Source organism: Hylobates moloch, unplaced genomic scaffold, assembly GCF_009828535.3.
Source record: "Hylobates moloch isolate HMO894 unplaced genomic scaffold, HMol_V3 SCAFFOLD_10, whole genome shotgun sequence".
NCBI lineage: Eukaryota > Metazoa > Chordata > Mammalia > Primates > Hylobatidae > Hylobates > Hylobates moloch.
The window spans coordinates 84463325-84488804 of record NW_026652285.1 but is presented as its reverse complement, the minus strand read 5'-3'; the positions used below and the strand labels follow the sequence as shown (position 1 = coordinate 84488804).

Sequence of the window (25480 nt, the reverse complement as noted above, 5' to 3'; positions counted from 1 at the left end):
TGTCACAGCCAAGAGGACACGATAGCTTAATGTAATATGGTATCTTGGAGGGGATCCTGGAACAGAAAAATAATATTAGGTAAAAATGAATCCAATCTTAATAAAGTATGGACTTTAATTAATAACAATAAATTAAGAATTACTTGGGCCAGGCATGGTTGCTCATGCCTGTAATCCCAGCATTTTGGGAGGCTGAGGCAGGTAGATCACTTGAGGTCAGGAGTTCTAGACCAGGCTGGCCAACATGGTACTAAAAATACAAAAATTAGCTGGGTGTGGTGGCGGGTGCCTGTAATCCCAGCTACTCCGGAGGCTGGGGCAGGAGAATCACTTGAACCAAGGAGGTGGAGGTTGCAGTGAGCTGAGATTGTGCCACTGCACTCCAGCCTGGGCAACAGAGTGAGACTTCATCTCAGGAAAAAAAAAAAAAGAAAAGAATTACTTGAGTGCAACCTCATGAGAGACTCTGAGCTATTTCTGAACTTCTGACCTAAAGACAGTGTGAGATAATAAATGTTTGTTGTTTATGCCAAAAGAGAGAGAGAGACAGAGTGTGAGAGGGAATTAACAACAACATATTAAAAAAAGAAGAGAAATTTCTTTTCTGATTCTGGTTCATTTTTTATTTTCCTAGACTACCATCTTCCCCGGAAATTTTGTAACAATTAATGATTTTTATTAAAATATTTCCACTCTTCTCAACAACGTTATCAGTATTGGTTCGTTAACAAATGTACTCTACTAATGTAAGATGTTAATAGCAAAAATTGGGTACTGGGTGTGGAAGAATGCTCTGTACTATCACAATGTTTCCATAAATCTAAAATTGCCATAAAAAATAAAGTTTATGCCAGGCGCGGTGGCTCATGCTTGTAATCCCAGCATTTTGGGAGGCCAAGGCGGGCGGATCACGAGGTCAGGAGATCGAGACCACGGTGAAACCCCGTCTCTACTAAAAATACAAAAAATTAGCCGGGCGTGGTGGCGGGCGCCTGTAGTCCCAGCTACTCGGAGAGGCTGAGGCAGGAGAATGGCGTGAACCCGGGAGGCAGAGCTTGCAGTGAGCCGAGATCGCGCCACTGCACTCCAGCCTGGGCGACAGAGCGAGACTCCGTCTCAAAAAAAAAAAAATAAATAAAGTTTATTTAAAAAAATTTTAAATCTTTTTTCTTATTTATTTTTGTACACGAATAAGTTCTTTAGTGGTGATTTGTGAGATTTTGAGGCACCCATTATCCGAGCAGTGTACACTGAACCCAATGTATAGTCTTTTATCCCTCACCCCCCTTTCCGCCCTTCCCCCTCCGAGTCCCCAAAGTCCATTGTATCTTCTTATGCTTTTGCATCCTCATAGCTTAGCTCCCACTTATAAGTAAGAACGTAGGATGTTTGGATTTCCATTCCTGAGTTATTTCACTTAGAATAATGGTCTTCAATTTAAAAATCTTTAAATGGTACATAAATTTAAAAAAAAACCATCTGAGGAAAACACACTCATAATCTCTACACTTTCATACAACACAGACCACTTCTGTGACCAGATGTGTGGGGGTTTTTCCCCACAGGCAAACAATTCTCCAACAGGCAATTTCCAACTGGATGTCCTGTAATTCAACTGAATTTTTTCTTCTTCTTTTTTTTTTTTTTTTTTGAGACAGAGTCTCACTCTATTACCCAGGCTAGAGTGCAGTGGCGCAATCTCGGTTCACTGCAACCTCCATCTCCCAGATTCAAGCAATTCTCGTGCCTCAGCCTGCCGAGTAGCTGGGATTACGGGCACCCACCACCTGGCTAATTGTTGTATTTTTAGTAGAGACAGGGTTTCACCATGTTGGCCAGGCTGGTCCTGAACTCCTGACCTCAGGTGATCCACCTGCCTCAGCCTCCCAAAGTGCTGGGATTACAAGTGTTAGCCACCGCGCCTGGTAAATTGCACACTATATGTAGAGATAGTGTCAAATTCTACAGGTTAAGGGTTCAAGTCCCATAACAGCCCTGTTTGAGACACCAATGGCAAGTCCCTATGCTTCTGACCAACTGGTTATGATAATTGGGGGGTTCCTGTGATTCCCTCTTCAGGTTTGACAGTTTGCTCACAGAACTCAGGAGAACACTTTACTTACATTTACCAGCTTATTATACGAACACAACTCAGGAATACTCGGATGGAAGACATGCATAGGGCAAGGTATGAGGAGTGGTGGTACAGAACTTCCATACCCTCTCTGGGCATACCAACCTCCCAGCCCCTCCATGTGTTTAGCAACCTGGAAGCTCATCAAATCTGATTGTTCAAGAGTTTTTATAGAGCTTAATATCCAGCCCCCTCCTTTCCTACTGACACCATACTGAGGCTACCTAGAGGATCTACCCTAAATCACCCTATTAGCATAAACCCAAGGGTTATGAAAGAGACTTATGATAAATAACAAAAGACACTCCTCTCCTTCAGGAAATTCCCGCGGTTTTAGGAAGTCTGTGACAGGAACCAGGGACAAAGACTAAATATATTTCTTATACCACAACACCATTTTAAATGATTGAATGAATTTGGAAGAAAATAAGGGAAATCGCCTAAGGCAATATTCTCAACCCGTGAGTGGAGTTTGCTTCCCTGGAGATGTTTGCGAATGTCTGGAGACCTTTTTAGTTGTCACACCTTGGAGGGGAGGTGGTATTGTTAGCGGATCTGCAGCAACTCAATTCTTGCCTCCTCAGAAAAAAGGATTTGAACGAGGGGCATAAGGCATAGGGAGAGACGGAGGCAAGTTTTAGAGCAGGAATGAAAGGAAGTAAAGTACACTTGGAAGAGGGCCAAGCCGGGTACTTGAGAGATTCAAGTGTATGATTTGATCTTTGACTTGGGGTTTTTATAAGTTGTCATGCTTCCGGGAAGTTGCCTCTGCTCTCCCCTGATTCTTCCTTTGGAGTGGGCTGTGCGCATGCGCAGTGGCTTGCTGACACTTTGGAGGGGCCACATGCACCGTGTGTTTACCGAAGTTGTGCACAGGCTCATCTGAGGCATTTTTTCCCTTAACAGTTCATTGTTGGTAGAGAAGGGTCATAAACCAGTTAAGCTCCGCCATTTTGTCTCTTAGTGCACATGCTCGAGGCCACTGGCCCAACTCCGTATATCTAATCGAGAAGCTGCTCATCACCAGTTTTAGGTGTTTTCTGTCTTTTGAGAAACTGCCTTTTCCTGGCGCTGGCTGCGACCAATTATCATTTTAGAGAAATAATTTAACAACCGCCTGACCATCTGATGGCCGCCTGACATTCCTTGGACGGGACACCTTCTCCTGCCCTGCTCATGCCTGCCTACCTTCCCTAACAGTACTAGCATCTAGTGAATAGAGTCTAAATATGCAATAATACACTGTCTACTAAACATCCGATAATTCACTGGGAAGTCCCTCCCCTCCATGACAAAGAATTAAAAATGTCAGTGGTGCTGAGGTTGAGAAACCCTATTCTGAGGCATGAGGTCTTGGGACATACGTCAGTGCTGACAAAAATAGGCTAAATTTTGTGGACATGTGTGTGCATAATACTTGATACATTCAAAATATGTGTAATATATATAAATTATGAGGCATAATAGTAAACACCTGTGAAACCAACAACCAGCTTGAAGCACTAGAGATGGTGAAATCCTGTACTTCTCTTGATTCCGTCTCCCTGTCTCCTTCCCTGAAGTAATCCCTATCCTGAGTTTTTTATTAATCCCTTGTCATGTTTTATAAAATTGTGTGTGTGTCTATACATATGTATATGTATTTATGTATAGATACACATACATACACAATATATTGATGAATTTTGCCTAGTTGTGCTTGATTATTAACCTTATAAAAATGGTACAGTAGCTCACACCTGTAATCTCAGAACTTTGGGAGGCCAAGACAGGTGGATCACTTGAGCCCAAGAGTTTGAGACCAGCCTTGGCAACACGGCAGAACCCTGTTTCTACAAAAAAATACATATATTAGCCAGGCGTGGTGGCACATGCCTGTAGTCCCAGCTACTAGGGAGGCTGAGGTGGGAGGATCATTTGAGCCCAGGGAGGTCAAGGCTGCAGTGAGCCATGATCATACCACTGCACTCCAGCCTGGGTGACAGAGTGAGACCCTGTCTCAAAAAAAAAAAAAAGGTATCCTAGTACATATAGTTTTAATTCAATATTTTGTTTTGATTTCTATATATCATTGCCTATGGTATTTTATTCATTTCCACTGTGATATAGTATTCCATTGTGTGAATATGCCACAATTTATTTGCCCATTTCTCTTGTTGATGGGCTTTTAGGTTATTTATATATTGCAATGAGATAGATAAATTATGTTATTTATATATAGCATTAGGCTATTTATATATTGCATTACAACCAGTGATGTTATGAATATTTTTTCATGCATCTTCTGGTGCACAAGGTTATATACATCTGGTGCTCTAGGTTATATACATCTGGTGCTCTAGGTTATATACATCTAGGAGTATAATTGCTAAAGTGGCCTGTAATCCCAGCACTTTGGAAGGATGCGGTGAGCAGATCACCTGAGGTCAGGAGTTCAAGACCAGCCTGGCCAACATGGCGAAACTCCATCTCTACTAAAAATACAAAGATTAACTGGGTGTGGTGGCACGCACCTGTAGTCCCAGCTACTCAGGAGGCTGAGGCAGGAGAATCACTTGAACCTGGGAGGCAAAGTGAGTTGAGAAAGCGCCACTGCACTCCAGCCTGGGCGACAGAGCGAGAGACCCTGTCTCAGGAAAAAACAAACAAACATGCAAGCAAAGAATTGCTAAAGTGTATATGTCTCTAACCTTAAATTGAAATTGTGTTTAAGAACACCTTTTATATCCTAAAGTCATATAGTCTCCTAAACCATCTAAAACCTTAAAAGTTTTCCCTTTAATTTGTAAGTCATCTGGGGCTGCTCATTGTATATGGGTATGAGGTTGGTACCTGTATTCGGAATGAAGAAGAAAATAACTTCCATTTTTCCCCCTAAATGCTTCCTGTGTCCTACATCAAGTTTTTATATTTGCCGGCCAGGTGCGGTGGCTCACACCTGTAATCCCAGCACTGGGAGCCTGAGGCAGGCAGATCACCTGAGGTCAGGAGTTCGAGACCCGCCTGGCCAACATGGAGAAATGCCGTCTCTACTAAAAATACAAAAATTAGCTGGGCATGGTGGCACGCACCTTTGTCCCAGCTACTTGGGAGGCTGAAGCAGGAGAATCGCTTGAACCCAAGAGACAAAGATTGTAGCGAGCCGAGATCACGCCACTGTGCTCCAGCCTGGGCCACAGAGCAAGACTTTGTTTCAGAAAAAAGGAAAAAAAAAAAAAAAAAAGAAAGTTTTTATATTTGCCAAGATCTCCTCATGCCTGTAATCCCAGCACTTTGGGAGGCCAAAGAGGGCGTATTACCTGAGGTCAGGAGTTTGAGACGAGCCTGGCCAACATGGCGAAACCCCATCTCTACTAAAAAAATACAAAAATTAGCTGGGCGTGCTGGCGGGCGCCTATACTCCCAGCTATTTGGGAGGCTGAGGCAGGGAGAATCGCTTGAACCTGGGAGGTGGAGGTTACAGTGAGCCGAGATCATGCCACTGTATTCCAGCCTGGGCAACAGAGCGAGACTCTGTCTCAAAAAAAAAAAAAAAAGAAAAAGAAAAAGAAAAGAGAAAAAGAAAATTTGTCTATTCCTATGGCAATACTACATTTTTTCTTGATTATTTGACTTCATGATATATAAATTTTAATATTAGATAGAGCTGGTCCCCACATTATTATTCTTTAAGATTGTCTTAGCTATTCTAGGAGTCATTTATTTTTAATTTTTGTATTTAAATTTACTTTTTTTTGGCCAGATGTGGTGGCTTACGCCTGTAATCCCAACATTTTGAGAGGCCAATGTGGGCGGATCGCTTGAGGTCTGGAGTTCAAAATCAGCCTGGCCAAGTGGTAAAACCCTAACTCTACTGAAAAAAAAAATTACAAAAATCAGCTGGGCATGGTGGTGTGCTCCTGCAGTCCCAGCTACTCAGGAAGCTGAGGCACAAGAATCACCTGAATCCAGGAGGTGGAGGCTGCAGTGAGCCAAGATCACTCCACTGCGCTCCAGCCTGGGCAACAGAGTGAGACTCTGATCTCAAAAAAAAAAAAATTTTTTTTCCTTTTTTTTTTTTTTTTAAGAGATGAGGGTCTTACTCTGTCTCTCAGGCTGAAGTACAATGGCACACAATCACAACTTGCTGTCACCTGGAACTCTTTGGGCTCAAGTAATCCTCATGCCTCAGCCTCCCAAGGAGTAGCTGGTGGGACTACATGTGTGTGCCACCATGCTTAGCTCATTTAAGTTTACCATTTTAAAGCATATAGCTCTGTAGCAGTGGTATTATTTTTATTATTTTTTTTTTTGCTGTGCAATGGTGCCATCTCGGCTCACCGCAACCTCCGCCTCCCCAGTTAAAGCAATTCTCCTGCCTCAGCCTCCCAAGTAGCCAGGACTACAGGTATGTGCCACCACACCCAGCTAATTTTGTATTTTTAGTAGAGATGGATTTTCTCCATGTTGATCATGCTGGTCTTGAACTCCTGACCTCAGGTGATCCACCCGCCTTGGCCTCCCAAAGTGTGGAATTACAGGTGTGAGCCACCATGCCCAGCCAGCCATTTTTAAATAATATTTTCTAATTGTTTTTGTGGTATATAGAAATGCAACTAATTTTCATATATTAATCTTATACCCAGACTTCTTACTAAACTCTCTCATTAATTTTTTCTTTTGCATTAATTTTAAAACTTTTTATATACTTTTGAATTTTCTACATAGATAATCATATCAGCTGCAAATAATGGCAACTTATTTTTCCTTTCTAATATTCATATTGTCTTAGCAGGTTTTCTGTTGCTATAACTGAATACCTGAGACTGGATAATTTATAAAGAAAAGAGATTTATTTAGTGTATAGTTCTGGAGGCTGGGAAGTCAAAGACTGGACAGCTGCATCTGGTGGGGGCCTTGTGCTCCTTTATAGCATGGCAGAAAAGAGAAGGAATTACGTGGCAAGAGAGGAAGCAAAAGAGAGCCAAAGAAGCCCAATTTGCTTTATAACAACCTGTTCTTGTGATAACTAACGGATTCCTGAGTATTAACTGGCTACAACAAGAATGGCATTAATTCCCCCTAATGACCTAATCACCCCCTAAAGGTCCCCATCTCCCAACACTGCCACAATGATAATCAAATTTCAACATGAGTTTCAGAGAGGACAAATACTGTTTAAACTGTAGCATATATATTTTATTTCCATTTCTTGTCTTACTGCACAAGAACTAAGGTATAATACTTAATAGAAGCTTAAACAAAAGGCCCAAAACATAAATTAAAAAAGATTGATAAATTTTACCTTTTAAAATTAAAATGAAAAGTTTTTGTTTATCAGAAGACACCATAAAGAAAAGCAAAAGAGAAGCAACATACTGGATGAAGAACTGTCTGCAAATATCGTCAGAAAAAAAAAAAATGTGTGTGTGTAACTCCTGCAAACCAATAAGTAAAGAAAGTATAGTCAAATATGAAAAAAATGGGTAAAATATATGAACAGGTACTTTACTGAAGGAGATTTATCAATGAATGGCCAATAACATCTGAAATGAAATTAAATTGCATTAATGAAATGAAATGAAAATTGAGGGCATGTAAGATTTTTTCTTTTTTCTTTTTTTTTTTTTTTTGAGATAGAGTCTTGCTCTGTTGCCCAGGCTGGGGTGCAATGACCTGATCTCAGCTCACTGCAACCTCCGCCTCCTGGGTTCAAGCGATTTTCCCTGCCTCAGCCTCCCAAGTAGCTGGGATTACAGGCGCCACCACCACACTCAGCTAATTTTTTGTATTTTTAGTAGAGACGGGGTTTCACCGTGTTGGCCATGCTGTTCTCAAACTCCTGACCTCAGGTGATCTGCCCACCTCAGCCTCCAAAAGTGCTGGGATTACAGGTGAGAGCCACCATGCCCAGCCGCATGTAAGATATTTTAAACTGACTGCTTGACAAAATTTTTAAAGTTGGATAATACCAGTTGAGGATATGAGCTAACGCTTGTAGTGGTAGTGAAAACTGGTGAAAAGCACTTTGAACTAAAAATACAAAAATTAGCCGGGCGTGGTGGCAGGCACCTGTAATCCCAGCTACTGGGGAGGCTGAGGCAGGAGAATCACTTGAACCCAGGGGGCGGAGGCTGCAGTGAGCCAAGATCACACCATTGCACTCCAGCCTGGATGATGAGAGTGAAACTCAGTCTCAAAAAAAAAAAAAAAAATTATTCAGAGTGTATCTGAATACCCACTGCCCAGATTCCCCTAATGTTGACATTTTGCATGCAAGTAACTTTTTTACTTTCTGTCCTCAAAATGAGCCTCAAGATACTCTAGGCTCATTCTGCATTTTCCCTGATCCAGCCCTGGAACCAACAACTTCTCTGAGGAGTCTTGGTTCCTTTTCTATTAGCCAATGACATCTAGAAACTAAAATATGGGCAATGCTGGGCATGGTGGTGCACACCTGTAGTCCCAGCTACTCAGGAGACTGAGGTGAGAGATTTACTTGAGCATGGGAGTTTGAGTTCAGTCTGGGCAACATAGTGAAACTGCCCCCCACCGTCCCCACAAAAAAAGTTACTGTGATGTCATTGTTTGATCCTTGATCCTCTCAATAGGTAGAACTTGTAAACATAAGTATATATACCAGCCCATGCCTACACATGTTTATTTTTAATCTCTCTCTTTTTTCTTCTTCTTCTTCTTTTTTTTTCTCTTGAGACGGAGTCTCGCTGTGTCACCCAGGCTGGAGTGCAATGGTGCAATCTCGGCTCACTGCAACCTCTGCCTCCTGGGTTCAAGCGATTCTTCTGCCTCTGCCTCCTGAGTAGCTGAGATTACAGGTGTGGGCCACCATGCCTGACTACTTTTTGTATATCTAGCGGAGACGGAGTTTCACCATGTTGGCCAGGCTGGTCTCGAACTCCTGACCTCAAGTGATCCACCCGCTTCGGCCTCCCAAAGTGTTGGGATTACAGGCGTGAGCCACTGTGCCCAGTCTAACCTCTTATATTATATGTTATAGAGTATATTCAGGCTTCTGTGAGGAGGACTGTATTAGTCAGTGTTCTCTAGAGAGACAGAACCAATGGGATACACACACACGCAGAGACATATGAGAGGAGACTTATGGAGGCCAAGTTCTGTGGTAGGCCATCAGCAAGCTGGAGAACCCAAGAAGCCAGTAATGCGGCTCTGCCTAAGTCAAAGTCCAAAGGCCTGAGAAACTGGAAGGCCGCTGGTGCAAGTCCTGGAGTCCAAAGGCTGGCGAACTTGGAGTTCTGATGTCTAAGGGCAGGAAAAGAACAGTGTCCCAGCTCCAGAAGAGAGAAAATTTGCCTTTCCTCTGCCTTTTTTTTCTATCCAGGCCCTCAGCCAATTGGATGATGCCCGCCCACATTGGGTGAGGGCAGATCTTCCTCATTCAGTCCACTGATGCAAATGCCAATCTCTTCCAGAAACACCCTCACAGCATACCCAGAAATAATGCCTTACCACCTATCTGGTTGTCTCTTAAAGCAGGCAAGTTGACACCTAAAATTAGCCATCACAGGGACCTAGTCATTCTAAAGGAATTCAGGGAAAACAAACCAAACCAAATGTGGATATTTAGCAGAACTACATAAAGGATTTTGTGAAGTTTCTGAGAGAAAGCACACCTTACTTGATGGCTATCTACTTATTGGAGTCACTTCACAGTCACTTCCCACTTCACCATCCCTACCAAGTAATCGAAAGATGAAACAACAATATAAACCATTGATATCTAGCCCTTCAAGTGACTTAAAAACAAAAACAAAAAAATCAATAATGCACAGACAAGCCGAGATGAGATTTGTGAGCCCTCAACTCACACTATTCTTTAGTAAACTGCAGATCAAAGTAGTACTGCCATCATTCAAAAACAACAACAAAAACAAAAACAAAAACAAAACACACACACACAGCAAAAAACAAAAACACTTTTCTTGCCCGATACAAACAAGGGAAAAAAATTCTAGCAGAGGCCATGCATGGTGGCTCATGCCTGTAATCCTAGCACTTCAAGAGGCCAAGGCAGGCGGATCACTTGAGGTCAGGAGTTCGAGACCAGCCTGGCCAACACGGTGAAACACCATCTCTACTAAAAATACAAAAATTAGCCAGGCATGGTGGTGTGCGCCAGCAGTCCCAGCTATTCGGGAGGCTGAGGCAGGAGAATCGCTTGAACTCAGGAGGCGGAGGTTGCAGTGAGCTGAGATCACGCCACTGCACTCCAGCCTGGGCGACAGAGACAGACCCTGACTCAACAAACAAAACAGAACACAAAACAAAAAACAAAACAAAACAAAACAATTCTAGTGGAGATCTTGCCAAAAACAAAAACAAAAAACCCCACAAAAAATCCAAACCAAAACAAAAACACCCAAATGAAGTAGAAGAATATAATATGTAAAAACATGAAAATTCCACTTTTAAAGAGGAACAAATATGGATAAGAAGAAAACATTAGATAAAATACTTCTTTATCCTCTTTGGGTAATGAAATATGGAGTCCATGAAACGAGATATTTTATTTTATTTTATTTTATTTTTTATTTATTTATTTATTTTTTGAGACGGAGTTTCGCTCTTGTTGCCCAGGCTGGAGTGCAATGGCGCGATCTCGGCTCACTGCAACCTCCGCCTCCCAGGTTCAAACAACTCTCCTGCCTCAGCCTCCCAAGTAGCTGAGATTACAGGCATGCACCACTAATTATGCCCGGCTAATTTTGTGCTTTTAGTAGAGACGGGGTTTCTCCATGTTGAGGCTGGTCTCGAACTCCTGACCTCAGGTGATCCACCGGCCTCAGCCTCCCAAAGTGCTGGGATTACAGGCGTGAGCCACCGCGCCTGGCCTGAAACAAGAGATTTTAAAACATAGATAAGACAATAATATGACATTTTAAAAAAGCTGGCAGAACTAATGAAAGAGAAGAGGAGAAAACAAAATTATTATGTTATTTAAAAACACGTTAAAATAGCAAGGAATCAAACTAATACTGCAGAAATCTGAACTATGATTGGAGAGAATAGACTTGAGAAAATCATATAAAATATTAAGAAAAAACAAACACATGACATTAAAGAAAAATATGTAATAGAATGAAGATCTAATAAATAACTAATTGGTAATGCTGAGGAAGAATATAGGGCAAGTTTACCAGAAATACAAATTTAGTATTAATACAATAAATAGTTTCTGAAACAAAAGGAAGATTGTAAGGCACAACCTGTTTCACATGTTCAATTAAGAAAATATTGGCTGCCTATTATGTAGTAGGTTCTGGTTGCTAAGAACACACCAGCAAAAATTAGCCAGGTGTGGTGGCGGAACATGCCTACAGTTTCCGCTATTCAGGAGGCTTAGGTGGGAGGATCACCTGAGCCTGGAAGGTTGAGGCTGCAGTGAGCCACAACTGCACCACTACACTCCAGCCTGGGTGACAGAGCGATACCCTGTCTCAAGAAAATAAATAAAAAATAAACATGTTTAAATAAATATGAATTTTTATAACATTTAGTGTCATGGTTATAATCTTGACAGAAATTCATATCATTTAAAAATTGGGCTGGGTAGGCAGGGCATGGTGGCTGACACCTGTAATCCCAGTACTTTGGGAGGCCGAGGCGGGCAGATCACCTGATAAGTTAGGAGTTGGAGACCAGCCTGGCCAAAGTGGCAAAATCCCATTTCTACCAAAAATATAAAAATTAGCTGGGTGTGGTGGGGTGCACCTGTAATCCCAGCTACTTGGGAGGCTGAGGCAGGAGAATCGCTTGAACCTGGGAGGCAGAGGTTGTAGCGAGCCGAGATCATTCCACTGCATAGCAACCTGGGCGACAGAGCGAGACTGTCTCAAAAGAAAAAAAAAAAAAGAGTAAAAAGAAAAAAAAATAAAAATGGCAAGTAAATAAAGGTAAAGAAAAAAATATCAATCCAAGAGATTTACTTCTAAGTGGGGTCTGTGAGACTTCTAGGTTAAGAAATTCATCCTCAGGATAGAGAGTGGGGGACAACAGTTTTAAGGACAAAAAGAAGTCAATGTTAAAGGGCAAGGATGATTCTGTAGTGATTATCACTCAGATTTTCTTAGCCCCTTAGGATTCATACCTGTATCTTTTTTTTTTTTTTTTTTTTTGAGACAGAGTCTTGCTGTGTCAGGCAGGCTGGAGTGCAGTGTCGCGATCTCAGCTCACTGCAGCCTCAACTTCCTGGGTTCAGGTGATCCTCCCACCTCAGGCTCCTGAGTAGCTGGGCCTACAGGCATGAGCCACCATGCCTGGCTAATTTTTTATATTTTTAGTAGAGACGGCATTTCGCCCTTGCCTAAATCTTAAAGAATGATTTTCTGTGAATTAAAATAAAAAGGGCTGTTTCATTAAAAATTCTGGGAGACACTGGGTCCTAGGTGATATAGTATGACAAAAGACAGGGAAAGGAATCCTCCCCTTTTCAGAAAAGTGCTCCAGAAAGCCCAATGCAACTTGGCATGGGCTGGCAAATTATACTATAGGACAGTGACAAGGGACAGCACCTTCAGCATAGACATGAGTCCTCTGTGCCAGGCACTGGCCATATTAAGAACTTCATGTGGAGATGATTACATCAGGGCCAGGCATGAGATGACAAAAATGGACGTGATTCATAGCTGCTGAGAAGTCAGCGAGCATGTAGGAGACACTTACATGCCGCCTCTTCAAATAGTTGTGAAGGACTTTGAAGAAAGGCTCATAATTCAACAGATTGGGCAGAGTCGGTCAGAGTCAGTGTGTGTCAGCTGTTATAACCTTATTTGACTACCAAGGTGATACAGCCTGAAAACTATAAATTATACTCACATGCCATTTTGCTTAAGCCTTTGATGTTTGTTATTGTTTAATTATTGAACAAATAACAACAAATATTAAGGGAACACTCAGCCAAGGTTTCTTTATTTTGAAATAATTGTAGATTCACAGGAAGTTTAAAAAATAAGTACAAAGAGGTCCTGTGTACCCTTCAACCAGTTTCCCCCAATAGTAACATCTTAGTAACTATATTACACTATTAAAAGCAGTACACAGACACTGTGCAATCCATAACTTCTCTTCAGATTTTGTCACTTTTTCATGTATGTGTGTATCTAAAGTTCTATGCAATTTTATCATGTGTAGATTTGTATAACCACCCCATAATCAAAATACAGAACTATTACCACAAATATCCCCGTTGTTACTCCCTTGTAGTCACAGCTGTCTCTATCCTCTTCCATCTGCTCCCACCCTCTTCCTAATCCTTGGTAACCACTAATCTGTTCTCCATCTCTATAATTTTGTCATTTTGAGGATGTTATAGAAATGGAATCATACAGCATGTAACCTTTTGAGATTGGCTTTTTTCATTTAGTATAATTTTGGATGTTTCTGTTTTGGGAAATGCAATGTTAATTATGATGATTTTGTATTTGTCATGGGATAAAATGATACCAAAATGTCCAGCTGCCTAGATTCACCTAATAGCTGGTATTGTTTCTGACTTATTTGGCATCTTTGTATTATTTTACATATTAAGAAGTCTTACCTGTAAACAGAAATAGGGTTATGTTGGTTAAATGTTAACTAACCACTGCCTACTGGAATGCCTTAAGGCAAGTGTTCAAAGGTTACATGTTGTCCAAACATAATAGTGATGGGGGTGGTGTCTCTCATCAGAAAAAGGTGTTTCAGGGGAATTTCTTAGTCAAATTAGAACGAAAACACAAGAGAAAATGTTAGAAAAATTATAAACTAAATTATTTGTAACTGTCTTCCTTTTCAAAGCACAGAACAATTAGCAAATAGAGAAAATGTAACTCTCTTCACTATCAACAAGGCAGTATACAGAACCTATCAGTTTCAGGTCAAACCAGGTCATGTGGGTGATAGCTGAGATATCTGATTCCAGAAACTTCTGTGGAGATGATAGAAAGCCATGGCTCTTTCATGTCATGTCACATAGGCTATGGGAACAGCTAGGATTCTCAAAGTGGTTCCTGAGGAGCTAAACTCTGTGCTACCTACTATTTTTGAATCAAAGTGACTCACAAATCCATGGAGCTTAATCTATAAGAAGTTCTTCGCCGGGCACGGTGGCTCACGCTTGTAATCCCAGCACTTTGGGAGGCTGAGGTGGGTGGATCACGAGGTCAGGAGATGAGACCACGGTGAAACCTCATCTCTACTAAAAATACAAAAAATTAGCCGGGTGTGGTGGCGGGCGCCTGTAGTCCCAGCCACTCGGAGAGGCTGAGGCAGGAGAATGGCGTGAACCCGGGAGGCGGAGCTTGCAGTGAGCCGAGATTGCGCCACTGCACTCCAGCCTGGGCGACAGAGCGAGACTCCGTTTCAAATAAATAAATAAATAAATAAATTGGTACAGCCTTTTTGGAATCATTTTCAAAAAATTTATCAAATTTGAATTATAAAGGCCATGAAGGCTTTATATAAAGGATTGTTGAATTATATAAAGGATATTAAGGCTTATATCCTTTGTTTCTCAATTCTACTTCTAGGGATTTATTCCTCAGATGTAATAATATGTGTGCAAAGATATTCATACATTCATGATATTTTCTGCAATAGTGTTATTTTGAATACTTGGAAACAACGTAATTTCCACTGTTTTGGAAAACGTTAAATTATGAAATGAAATTATGAGGCTGGGCATAGTGGTTCACGCCTGTAATCCCAGCACTTTGGGAGGCCGAGGTGGGTGGATCACTTGAGGTCAGGAGTTCAAGACCAGCCTGGCCAACATGGTGAAACCCCGTCTCTACTAAAAATACAAAAACTAGCCAGGCAGGGTGGCAGGTGCCTGTAATCCCAGCCACTCTAGAGGCTGAGGCAGGGGAATTGCTTGAGCCTGGGAGGCGGAGGTTGCAGTGAGCCCAGATTGCGCCACTGAACTCCAGCCTGGAGTCTCGCTTTGTCACACAGAGTGGAGTGCAGTGGCGTGATCTCGGCTCACTGTAACCTCTGCTTACCGGGTTCAGGAGATTCTCCTGTCTCAACCTCCTGAGTAGCTGGGATTACAGGCGTGCACCACCAAGCCAGACTAATTTTCCTATTTTTAGTAGAGATGGGGCGGGGGGGGTTTCACCATGTTGGCCAAGCTGGCTTCGAACTCCTGACCTTAAGTGATCCGCCCGCCTCGGCCTCCCAAAGTGCTGGGATTACAGGTGTGAGCCACCGTTCCTGGCTATAATCCAGGATTTTTAGGTGGAAAAAAAAAAAGAAAGAAAAATGGTAAAGGTCGCTGGGTGCGGTGGCTCACGCCTTGTAATCCCAGCACTTTGGGAGGCTGAGGTGGGTGGATCACAAGGTCAGGAGTTCGAGACCAGCCTGACCAACATGGTGAAACCCTGTCTCTACTAAAAACACAAAAACTAGCCAGGCATGGTTGCGGGCGCCTGTAATCCCAGCTACTCAGGAGGCTGAGGCAGGAGAATCACTTGAACCCGGGAGGCAGAGGTTGCAGTGAGCGCAGACTGTGCCACTGCACTCCAGCCTGGGAGACAGAGCAAGACTTTGTCTCAAAAACAAAACAAAGCGAAAAAAAGGTAAAGGTCTAGAAGGATGCACGCAGAATTGTTACAGTGGTAGTCATAGGCAGGGGGTGGTTTGGGAAGAAAAATAATAATGATAACTTTTCAATATTTTATATTGCTTGAATTTTCCAAAATAAGCATTTATGCTGATATTACTTGTGTAGCTAAAAAAAGTGTTAAGGAAATTTCATCAACAGAATATATCCCAAATACAGCGATAGAAAGACTGCATCAGCTGCTTATCTTGTTGATATTCTACACTTCCATCTGGCAATGTTTACAAATGCAACTTAATATTTAGATTTAATATACAAAACAAAATATATTTGACATTTTGGAAGAGGGACTGAGGTTAGATACAGTACTTTAAGAATTACCTCACCGAATTATTCTACTTATTTGGAAAGTTTTATGCCAAAAATATACATAAAAGGACTGAGGAATCCATTCAACAGCGACGGCTGGAACCTTATTTTCTTGTGTATCCATGCAGTGCCCGGTACATAGTAGGTTAATACTGACTGAATGATGAATGAGTCCACAGTTTAGATCTTTTTAGTAGCACCTACTGATCTGAAAGCAGGAAATTAGTAAGGATAGATGTTTGAGGTTCTTGTTAGTTGCTTCTCAAATGACGAAGCCACGGGGAGGAGCCCCGCTCTTTTTTACTCAGGAGGTTAAGAATTTGGCTTAACAGTTTAGTGGGTTACGTTTTGGTGATCTGTGAGTTGAAAAAGTACTCAATTTCACACTAAAAAGGGAAAAAAGCAAGCGTGTTGTCACTCGTTATATATATACTTTTTGCTGAGACCAGAGGAAAGGGCTCTGGTGCAAACGTTTCCTGGTTGTGAAACTGTGAGCAAATCACTCTTTGTATATATATTTTCATCTGAAAAAAGGGAATAATGAGTAAACTTTTAAAAAATGCTGGAAATATAGCCATTCCATGTTTGTACAATGAATTTTTCATATAAATTCAATACTAGACGGTCAGGTCGAAATGCACTCAGATACTTAAATTGTATACAAATTCCAGTCCGGGCAGCCTCTTTCACCTCATTCATCGTCCCAGCCACACCTATGGGGCTGGTGTCGGTCCCAGCGGTCGACTCCAGCGCGGGGCCGCCAGAGGCTGGTCTCTGGACATGCCATCTACAGCCTCGCGCACCCTGGGCAATTCCACCTCGTTTCTGGGGTCCTCGTGGGACATTCCTGCCTACTCTTGGGAGTCAGGTCCCCAAGGCTTTTCCTGCCGGCGGAGGGAGGCATTCAAACCTGGCAGTCCCGGTCTGCGAAGCCGGAAGGCCCGCGGGGCCGCGGGAGGGCGGGCGGGGTACGCGGCGGAGCGGGAAGCACAAGGCGCGCGCTCCCGCGAACTCAGGAGGGAGGCTGGGGGCGCGCGCGCGCGCGCGCGCCGGGACCGGGGCAGAGAGGCGGGGTCTTACAGCGACCGCGGGAAGAGGGCGCCCCAGAGCTGAGCCGGAGGCCGGCTGCCAGCGGGGCGAGGGTGGGCGCGAGCGCAGGGGCGGGCCCCGAGGGAGGGCGGGGACGCTGAGGGGGCGGGGTCGGGCTAGGCGGGGACGCGCTCGCGGGGTGGGGAAGGCGGGGGCGCGGCGGTGGCGGGAGCGTGCCCGGTCCCCGCCCCTGTTTCCCACTCTCCTTCCACCTCGGACCGGCCGGGGCTCTGCACAGCGTACGCTCGCTTGTCCCCGGAACCGCCCTGCTGCCGCCGCCTGCTTCCTCTGCTCGCGGTTAGCCCGTCAGTCCCTGCTCTGTGCGCGCCTCCATCTGGGCCATGGATGGGTAAGTACTAGGCGGCGCGGCGGCCGCACCGGGTTGCCCTGGCGCCGCTTCCACCCGGCTCTCCGCGGAACGCGTAAGGGCTGGGGAGCCGTGCGCGGCGCCGGCGGCCGGAGGAGCGGCTCCGGCTAAGCCCGACGGCGGGGCTTCCGGGCGTCTCGGTGGGGATCCCGGAATCGCGGAGGCGCCGTCCGCCGCAGGCTCTCCTTTCCCCACGCGGCGCCCCGGACACGTCCGCTCTTTCCCGGCCTTACTCGACACACCCGGGAGCGGAGGAAAGCCCGGTCCGGCCGCGGTGCCGGGGTCCGCCCTGCGCGCCCCGAGTCCGGGGAGCCCAGCTCGGCCTCTCGACACTTCCTCTCAGAAAATGGTGCGCGGCGCTGGGGGAGGCGGAGGCGGCGCGCGGGGCGGGCGTCCTCCTGCCGGGGGAGTTGCTGTTTACCGGCGAGGTGGGGCGAGCGGCCGACGGAGGGTACACGCGTCGGTACACGTCTGGGCGGCGACCTGGTCCCAAGCCATGGTCCCACGCGGGGTCCCGGGGCCGCCGCGGGACTTGGCCGAGGTCTTCCGACTTGTGCTGTGAGATACGTTAACGCTTTCTCGACAGCAGGGGTCTGGACTTAGTGACCATGGACGCTTCCCCCTCACCATTCTCTCTCCTCAAGAAACTTAAATGAATTCTCTGCCCGTGTATGTAAAATATGATATACGAGCGATTTTCGGGGGCCTTTAATGCTCAAAAATTTAATGGGGGTCCGTGACCAAAATAAAATGATTTAGAGTCTATGTATGTAAACTGTTCTCTGGGGACTCAGGGATATAGGGTGGGACTTGATATATTTTGGTAACTAAAGTAACAACTATGTTAGGATTTTGGTGAATTAATTGAAGGTTGTAGTATCTGTACCTACGGATTAAAAAAAAATCTCCAACTCTGTTTATTCCCTTTATGTATTTGAGGTTTTGTTTGGCTTGTTACCTACTTTTGTTGACAAGATTTCTGTAAGGTTGTGGAATATATGCAGCTTGCTAGAACAGTAAAAGTCGTTCACATGTTGCCATATAGTTGATGATATGCTATTTGAAGAAGATGAAATTTTCCAACAGGTTTTGACCTCATTAGATTTCATTTATTTTAGTTTCACGATGTTAAGTGTATATGACATTTCGGATTGATTCATTTGAATGCAGATTGCACACTGCTACAGACATCAAAGTGGAGTTTTAGATTTTATTCATGATTGTGATGTTCTTTATTTTTATTTGAAGCTTTAAAAAATTTCTTAAAATTATAACTTTTTTGGGTACACAGTAGGTGTATATATTTGGGGGGGAATTGAAGCTGTTTTTATTGTTTGAAGTTTCTTCGAGAACATTGTTGAAAACTTATTTCACATTACCTTATTCAGTTGCATTTTATATGTTGAAAAATTTTATGGTCGTAAAGATTTGTGTCATACTAATATTTTGGTTCAGGCAGGCTGTGAAATTAGCATTTCATTATGTGTAGTTAATTGTCTGGAAGGTTTGACTTAAATGTGGAAGCAGGATTTTTTTTGTGTCGTAAAATTTATAGTTATAATAAAGAGGACTCGAATTTTGCGTCTTTGCTGTTAAACTCTAGGATAACTGTGAAGTGCAAACTTACTTTTTGATAGTGTTTAGGAAGTTAACTCTTCCTTCACCCTATTTGTGGTTTTAAGGTAGTAATGGGTTTATTGGTTTGAATATGCAAGGTAGTTAAACAGATACTGACTGGAAGGTAAGTTCATTTGGAAGTTCAAGTCGGAGCATGATTTGCCCTTTGTATCAGAACCAATAACCATAGTGTTACACAATCTTATTTTTTATGCAGCAAGCGTCCAGTTACTTATCACATTTAAATTTTAGACAAATGAATTTCAAGTTTCAGAAGTTTACAAGGAAAAATAAAAAATCTACGTGGTATTTTAAAAACAGTTTACATCATCTAGAGTCATTTATTTGTTGACTTTTGTGAGGTAATGATGACATAGGTTATTAACAATATGTAGAATGTATTTGTAGCTCTCTTCTAGGAGATATGAAGAAAAACATTAATCGAAGACAGTTTCTTGGGGCTTAGAAAAGAAGAGTTTTTGTATGGCAAGACTTTAAAGGGGATTTTCACACCCTGGTCTTAAGGGATGTGGTTTAAGAATACAGTGCATTTATGCCTTCAGGAGACTAATTAAATTTCCACAGTTTCCAACAGCCTGAAAAAGATCCTTTTTCCTTATTTGGGTAGTTAAAAAACAAACCACAAGCCACCAGTCAACATATCTTTCTAGTTCCTCCTCAGATCCCAACTGTCTCTTGTGTGTGTGTGTGTGTGTTCATTTCCTCCTAACAGATAATTTATACTTAAACACAGTTTTGACGTGATAGAATATTTTTAAAAAGCAAATCTTTGAAAATTTTGATGTCTGAAATGTGATGTTTGTATTTATTTTAGTTCTGAGAGACTGTCTTAACTATATTTTGGTGAGCAATTTTGGGTGGTAAATGCAGATTTGCAAGATGCCTTCTATTTCTGTAAAATCCAAGCACTGGTTTTGTTTCATTTAAAACCTCAGACACGATTATTCATGCCAGTGACTTAAAAGAACAAACTTTGGTGATTTTTAAGTTTTGGTTTGGCTTTGTTAAATAGAGGTAAATGGATAAACACTCATTTTTATTTAAGTATGACTATACTTTCCTAAATACTAAAAGATAACTTAGGGTTTGTTTCTTGCATTGGTAGTAAGGATTTGCTTTTACACTCTGCTGTTGCTAGACTGTCTCATCATTTTTCTTTGTATTAATATTTCACAACTCATCACATTCTTATTTTTATTATTTGTTATTATAATGCTTTTTTCCCCTTTATTCTTACTATCTCTCTTTTAAAAACTTGTTCTCTAACTTTGTTTTCCATTTTCTCTTTTTACTTTTTCCATACAGTGTTGTTACAGATCTTATAACAGTCGGTTTAAAGGTAGGAATCTTTTACTATCCTTTCATATACATTTTTATATCTTACTTTTGGCATATTTTCAGTCTCACCTGTTCATAAAATTATCTGCTTTGTTGTGTAATAGTCTTTCATTTTTACTTAGCTCCAAAATAAGTAGACCTGAGGTAATTTTGGATTTTACGTATTTATAAGGAGGAACTATAGTATTATGTATATAAAATGTGAACAAAAAATTTAGCCCAAAGTTTCACTTAAATTATCAGGATGCTTTTTGTTTGCTTTGATTTAGCAGTTAAATGCAGCCTAGGCTTAGGCCAGGTGCGGTGGCTCACACCTGTAATCCCAGCAGTTTGGGAGGCTGAGATGGGCGGGTTGCTTGAGCCCAGGAGTTTGAGACCAGCCTGGGCAACACAGTGAAACCCTATCTCTATTAAAAATAAAAATAAAAAAATTAGCCGGGCATGGTGGTGCGTGCCTGTAGTCCCAGCTACTTGGGAGGCTGAGGTGGGAGAATCACCTGGGCCCGGGAAGTCAAGGCTGCAGTGAGTGTGATCGTGTCACTGCACTCCAGCCTGGACAATGGGAGTGAGAAACTGTCTCAAAAAAAGAAAAAAAAAAAAGTGTAGCATAGGCTCTGATTTATCTGCTTACCATGTCCTTTCTTATATCCTCTTTTCATGGATGTGCTTATGAGAATAAGCAGCTGACACTTCTTTCTTCAGTGCCTACTATGTGTCAGGTACTTTACATGTATTTTTACTAATCATAGCAATCCTTCAAGATAGGTAATCAGTATTCCCATTTTAGAGGTGAAAAAATAGCTTTAGCCGGGCTCGGTGGCTCAAGCCTGTAATCCCAGCACTTTGGGAGGCCGAGGCGGGCAGATCACAAGGTCAGGAGATCGAGACCATCCTAGCTAACATGGTGAAACCCCGTCTCTACTAAAAATACAAAAAATTAGCCGGGCGTGATGGCGGGCGCCTGTAGTCCCAGCTACGTGGGAGGCTGAGGCAGGAGAATGGCGTAAACCCGGGAGGCGGAGCTTGCAGTGAGCCGAGATCGTGCCACTGCACTCCAGCCTGGGCGACAGAGCAAGACTCCGTCTCAAAAAAAAAAAAAAAAAAAAGAAAAAATAGCTTTAGAAAGTTTGTGTCCAAGATGTGGTGCACTAGTGTTCAAACTCTTGTCTTCCAGGTACCAAAGCCTGACTTTTTTTTCGTTATACGTAGCTGTCAGCAACGAGAGTTCTGTCTAAAAGGCAAACATCCAGAGAGCTGGATAATTAGTATTTTATAATAATGATTCTTCTAGGTTATAAATCATTTCAGTTTTACCAAAGTCTTTTCATTTATTGGATTTTTTTTTTTTTTTGAGGCGGAGCCTCCCTGTTGCCCAGGCTGGGGAACAGTGGTACAATCTCGGCTTACTACAACCTCTGCCTTCGAAGGGGTTCAAGTGATTCTTCTGCCTCAGCCTCCTGAGTAGCTGGGATTACAGGCACACGCCACCATGCCTAGCTAATTTTTTGTATTTTTAATAGAGACGGGGTTTCGACACGTTGCCCACACTGGTCTCCAACTCCTGACCTCAGGTGATCCACCCTACTTGGCCTCCCAAAGTGCTAGGATTACAGGCGTGAGCCACCGCACCCGGCCCATTTATTGGATTTTTAAATATAAATTAAGTAAACAGTGCTCATCTGTATGAGACTTAAAATATCTGGGTGTTCTAAAGATTCCCTTAGTAATTTAATATTTGATATAGCTGAGTTGAGAATCTAGTTCTAGAAGCCACTTACACTTCAGATTATTGTAGAAAGAAAGAATTCTTCTTTGTTTGTATGTATCTTACACATTATAGATTGACTTATGTAAATTTGTTCCACCACTTTGGGTCCATCTGTGTTCATCATCTCCTCTTGCTAGCAAATTTCAGTGCTCCTACTTTATTTGCATTTGTTGGACCTGACAGTGGTGTTCCTCCATGGTTTTTTGTTTGTTTTTAACTCTGTCACCTAGGCTGGAGTGCAGTGGTGACATGATCATAGTTCATTGCAGCCTCGAACTCCTGAGCTCAAGCCATCCTCTCACATCAGCCTCCAGAGTAGCTAGTAAATCTACAAGCGTGCACCACCGTGCCCAGCTGGGATTTTGCTGTGTTGCCCAGCTGGGATTTTGCTGTGTTGCCCAGGCTGGTCTCAAACTCTTGGCCTCTCAAAGTGCTGGGATTGCAGGCATGAGCCACTGTGCCTGCCCTAAAAATATGTCTTCATAAGTGAAAGAAGATTTGAATGTTAGATGCAGGAACCATATTTGAATACAAGATTTGGCTTTCTGACTACCTGCTTTTAGCAAGCACTTTGTAAACAAAGATCAGATCCTACTCTGAAGAGAAGATAAGCTTATTAGTTGATTCAGTAGCAATCTATATTTTTGTAGACTTAGATACTGGGAATGTAAAATTATGCATTATCTGGAGAAATTTCTCTAAGATTGTTCTTTTTGGATTCTATCCAAGGAAGCTTAATTACCAAGTAAATACTAAGAGGCCAATAAGGCTCATAATTCATCTAGATTGTGTGAAAGATAATCTAGCAGTTACTTAATTTCCCTTCTGTGCCATCTGAATATGATGACACAACAAATGGTTTCAGCCAGTGGCAAGAGTGGATTTCAGGTTATCTTCCGTAAGTTGCTTCCCTGGATTCAGAAGAGTAATGTGGACTTTTAAAAAAAGAATTGAAAGTACTCTGTAGTATAATATAAAATCCATCGTTTTAGAGAAAGAAAACTGAGTTTTTAGAAATTAAGTGATTCACCAGAATGTGTCATGAGGGCAGGGATTTTTGCTGTTTTCTTCACTACTGTGTTTCCAGTGTCTGTCACATAATAAGCTTTCAGAAATACTTGATGAGTGAATGAATGCCAAATTGTCACATGGCTAGTTAGGTAGCATACTTATACAGGAACTTAAGCGTTCTCATTTTGCTAGTGTTTTTTTTTTCCCTCTATTAGTCATATACTATGGTGAGAAAGAAATCATTTCATTTTTTAAGTTGGAATTTTCTTGAAGACAGGTAACATTTTTCAGGCGGCTCAGGGCTGTCTCATGTTATACCTAGGTGTATACCTTGGATGTTATTTGTGGTGGTACAATTTTTTGAGCCTTGCCAAAATTAAGAAAATTAGTTTTTAATACTACTTTCATGAAAAATTTGTTTTATTTCTTCATGTAATTTTTTTTTTTTTTTGAGAAGGAGGTCTCCCTCTGTTGCCCCAGGCTGGAGTGCAGCGGCGCAATCTCGGCTCACTGCAACCTCCACCTCTTGGGTTCAAGTGATTCTCCTGCCTCAGCGTCCTGAGTAGCTGGGCTACAGGCACCTGCCACCATGCCCGGCTAATTTTTTTTTTGTATTTTTAGTAGAAACAGGGTTTCACCATATTGGCCAGGCTGGTCTCAAACTCCTGACCTCGTGATCTGCCCAGCTTGGCCTCCCAAAGTGCTGGGATTATAGGCATGAGCCACTGCGCCTGGCCTTCTTCATGTAATTTTTATATTTTGAAATGCTTATTGGGAAACTGAGACGTATTTGCTATTTTTTTTTTCTTTTTTTTTTTTTTTTTTTTTTGAGAGACGGAGTCTTGCTCTGTCGCCCAGGCTGGAGTGCAGTGGCACAATCTCGGCTCACTGCAAGCTCCGCCTCCCGGGTTCACGCCATTCTCCTGCCTCAGCCTCTCCGAGTAGCTGGGACTACAGGCGCCCGCCACCACGCCCGGCTAATTTTTTGTATTTTTAATAGAGACGGGGTTTCACCGTGGTCTCGATCTCCTGACCTCGTGATCCGCCCGCCTCGGCCTCCCAAAGTGCTGGGATTACAAGCGTGAGCCACCGCGCCCGGCCTATTTTTTTTTTTTTTCTTTGAAGGCAGGCTCTACCTCTGTCGTTGCCCAGGCTGGAGTACAGCGGCACAATCATGGCTCACTGCATTCTCCACCTCTAAGGCCCAAGTGATCCTCCTACCTCAGCCTCCTGAGTAGCTAGGACCACAGGCATGTGCCACCACACCCTGCTAATTTTTAAGTTTTTTTGTAGAGACACAGCCTCACCATATTGTCCAGGCTGGTCTTGAACCCCTGGCCTCAAGTGATTCTCCTGCCTCAGCCTCCTAAAGTGCTAGGATTACAGGTGTGAGCCACCACACCCAAGCATAATTGCTGTCTTTAATTTTGAATTCTTTTAAATGAAGAACCAACTAGATGATAATGAGTTATAACTGTACATGTTTTAAGAACTTGATTATACCAGATAAATCAAAGTGTGAGACTGGATAACATAGCATTTTGTGTGTGTGTCCAGCTTATACTTTAATTACTAACTAGCTGGCTTATTTTAAACTCAAATATTCCTCATAATCCTGGGTTTTTTTTTTTTTCAGAATACTGTAGTAGCTAATAGAGTATGATTTTAAGAAATGATGGTCTTACATAGCAAATATGTTTTAGACTTTTTCTGGGTTTTCCTGTTTTAAGTGAGAAGCTGAGTATGAAAAACTCACATATATGGGAAGGACTTCTAGTAATTATCATGCCTGTCACTATATAGAAGAGAACAATATAGCATATTTAAATTAATTTTGAGGATTAGTTTTCTGTTTGCTTGACCAAGGGTTGGCAAACTATGGCTGTGGGCCACATTTGGCTTGCCACCTGTTTTTGTAGTTTTACTGAAACACAGCTGTGCTCATTCATATTGTCTGTGGCTCCTTTCACACTACAAAGGCAGTCGTAGTTGTGGTGGAGACTGCAAAGCCTAAAATACTTAACTCTCTGGCCCTTTACAGAAAACGTTTGCCTGCTGCTGTGCTTGAGCTATAGGAAATGTAGAAGGCATTTGCTGCAATCCTTTTCCTTTTAAACTGAGCTGTAATTTACATAGAATGAAATGCACGTGTCTTAAGGGTACAATTCAGTGAAATTTGACACTTGTATCCACTAGTGTTTCCTGTATACC

General features: G+C 42.5%; 1 protein-coding gene across 18 annotated transcripts in view; it reads left to right on the top strand.

The window, feature by feature from the left end:
* Positions 1-25480, top strand: part of PTBP3 (polypyrimidine tract binding protein 3) — a 167900-nt gene that overhangs the window by 30939 nt on the left and 111481 nt on the right. For 3 of the 18 annotated variants that reach the window (XM_058444826.1, XM_058444830.1, XM_058444831.1), the window contains exon 2: positions 20458-20491. The exons of 2 other annotated variants lie outside the window; for them this stretch is intronic. Coding sequence is in view for 7 of the 16 variants with exons in the window: in XM_058444818.1 (XP_058300801.1) it covers positions 18167-18183; positions 20458-20491 (51 nt within the window). In the remaining 9 variants the exon portion in view is untranslated. Of the gene's footprint in view, positions 1-17300; positions 17497-18039; positions 18184-20457; positions 20492-25480 lie in introns of those variants that run through there. 13 more of the 18 variants (XM_058444818.1, XM_058444817.1, XM_058444821.1 and 10 more) reach the window with 9 other exon arrangements.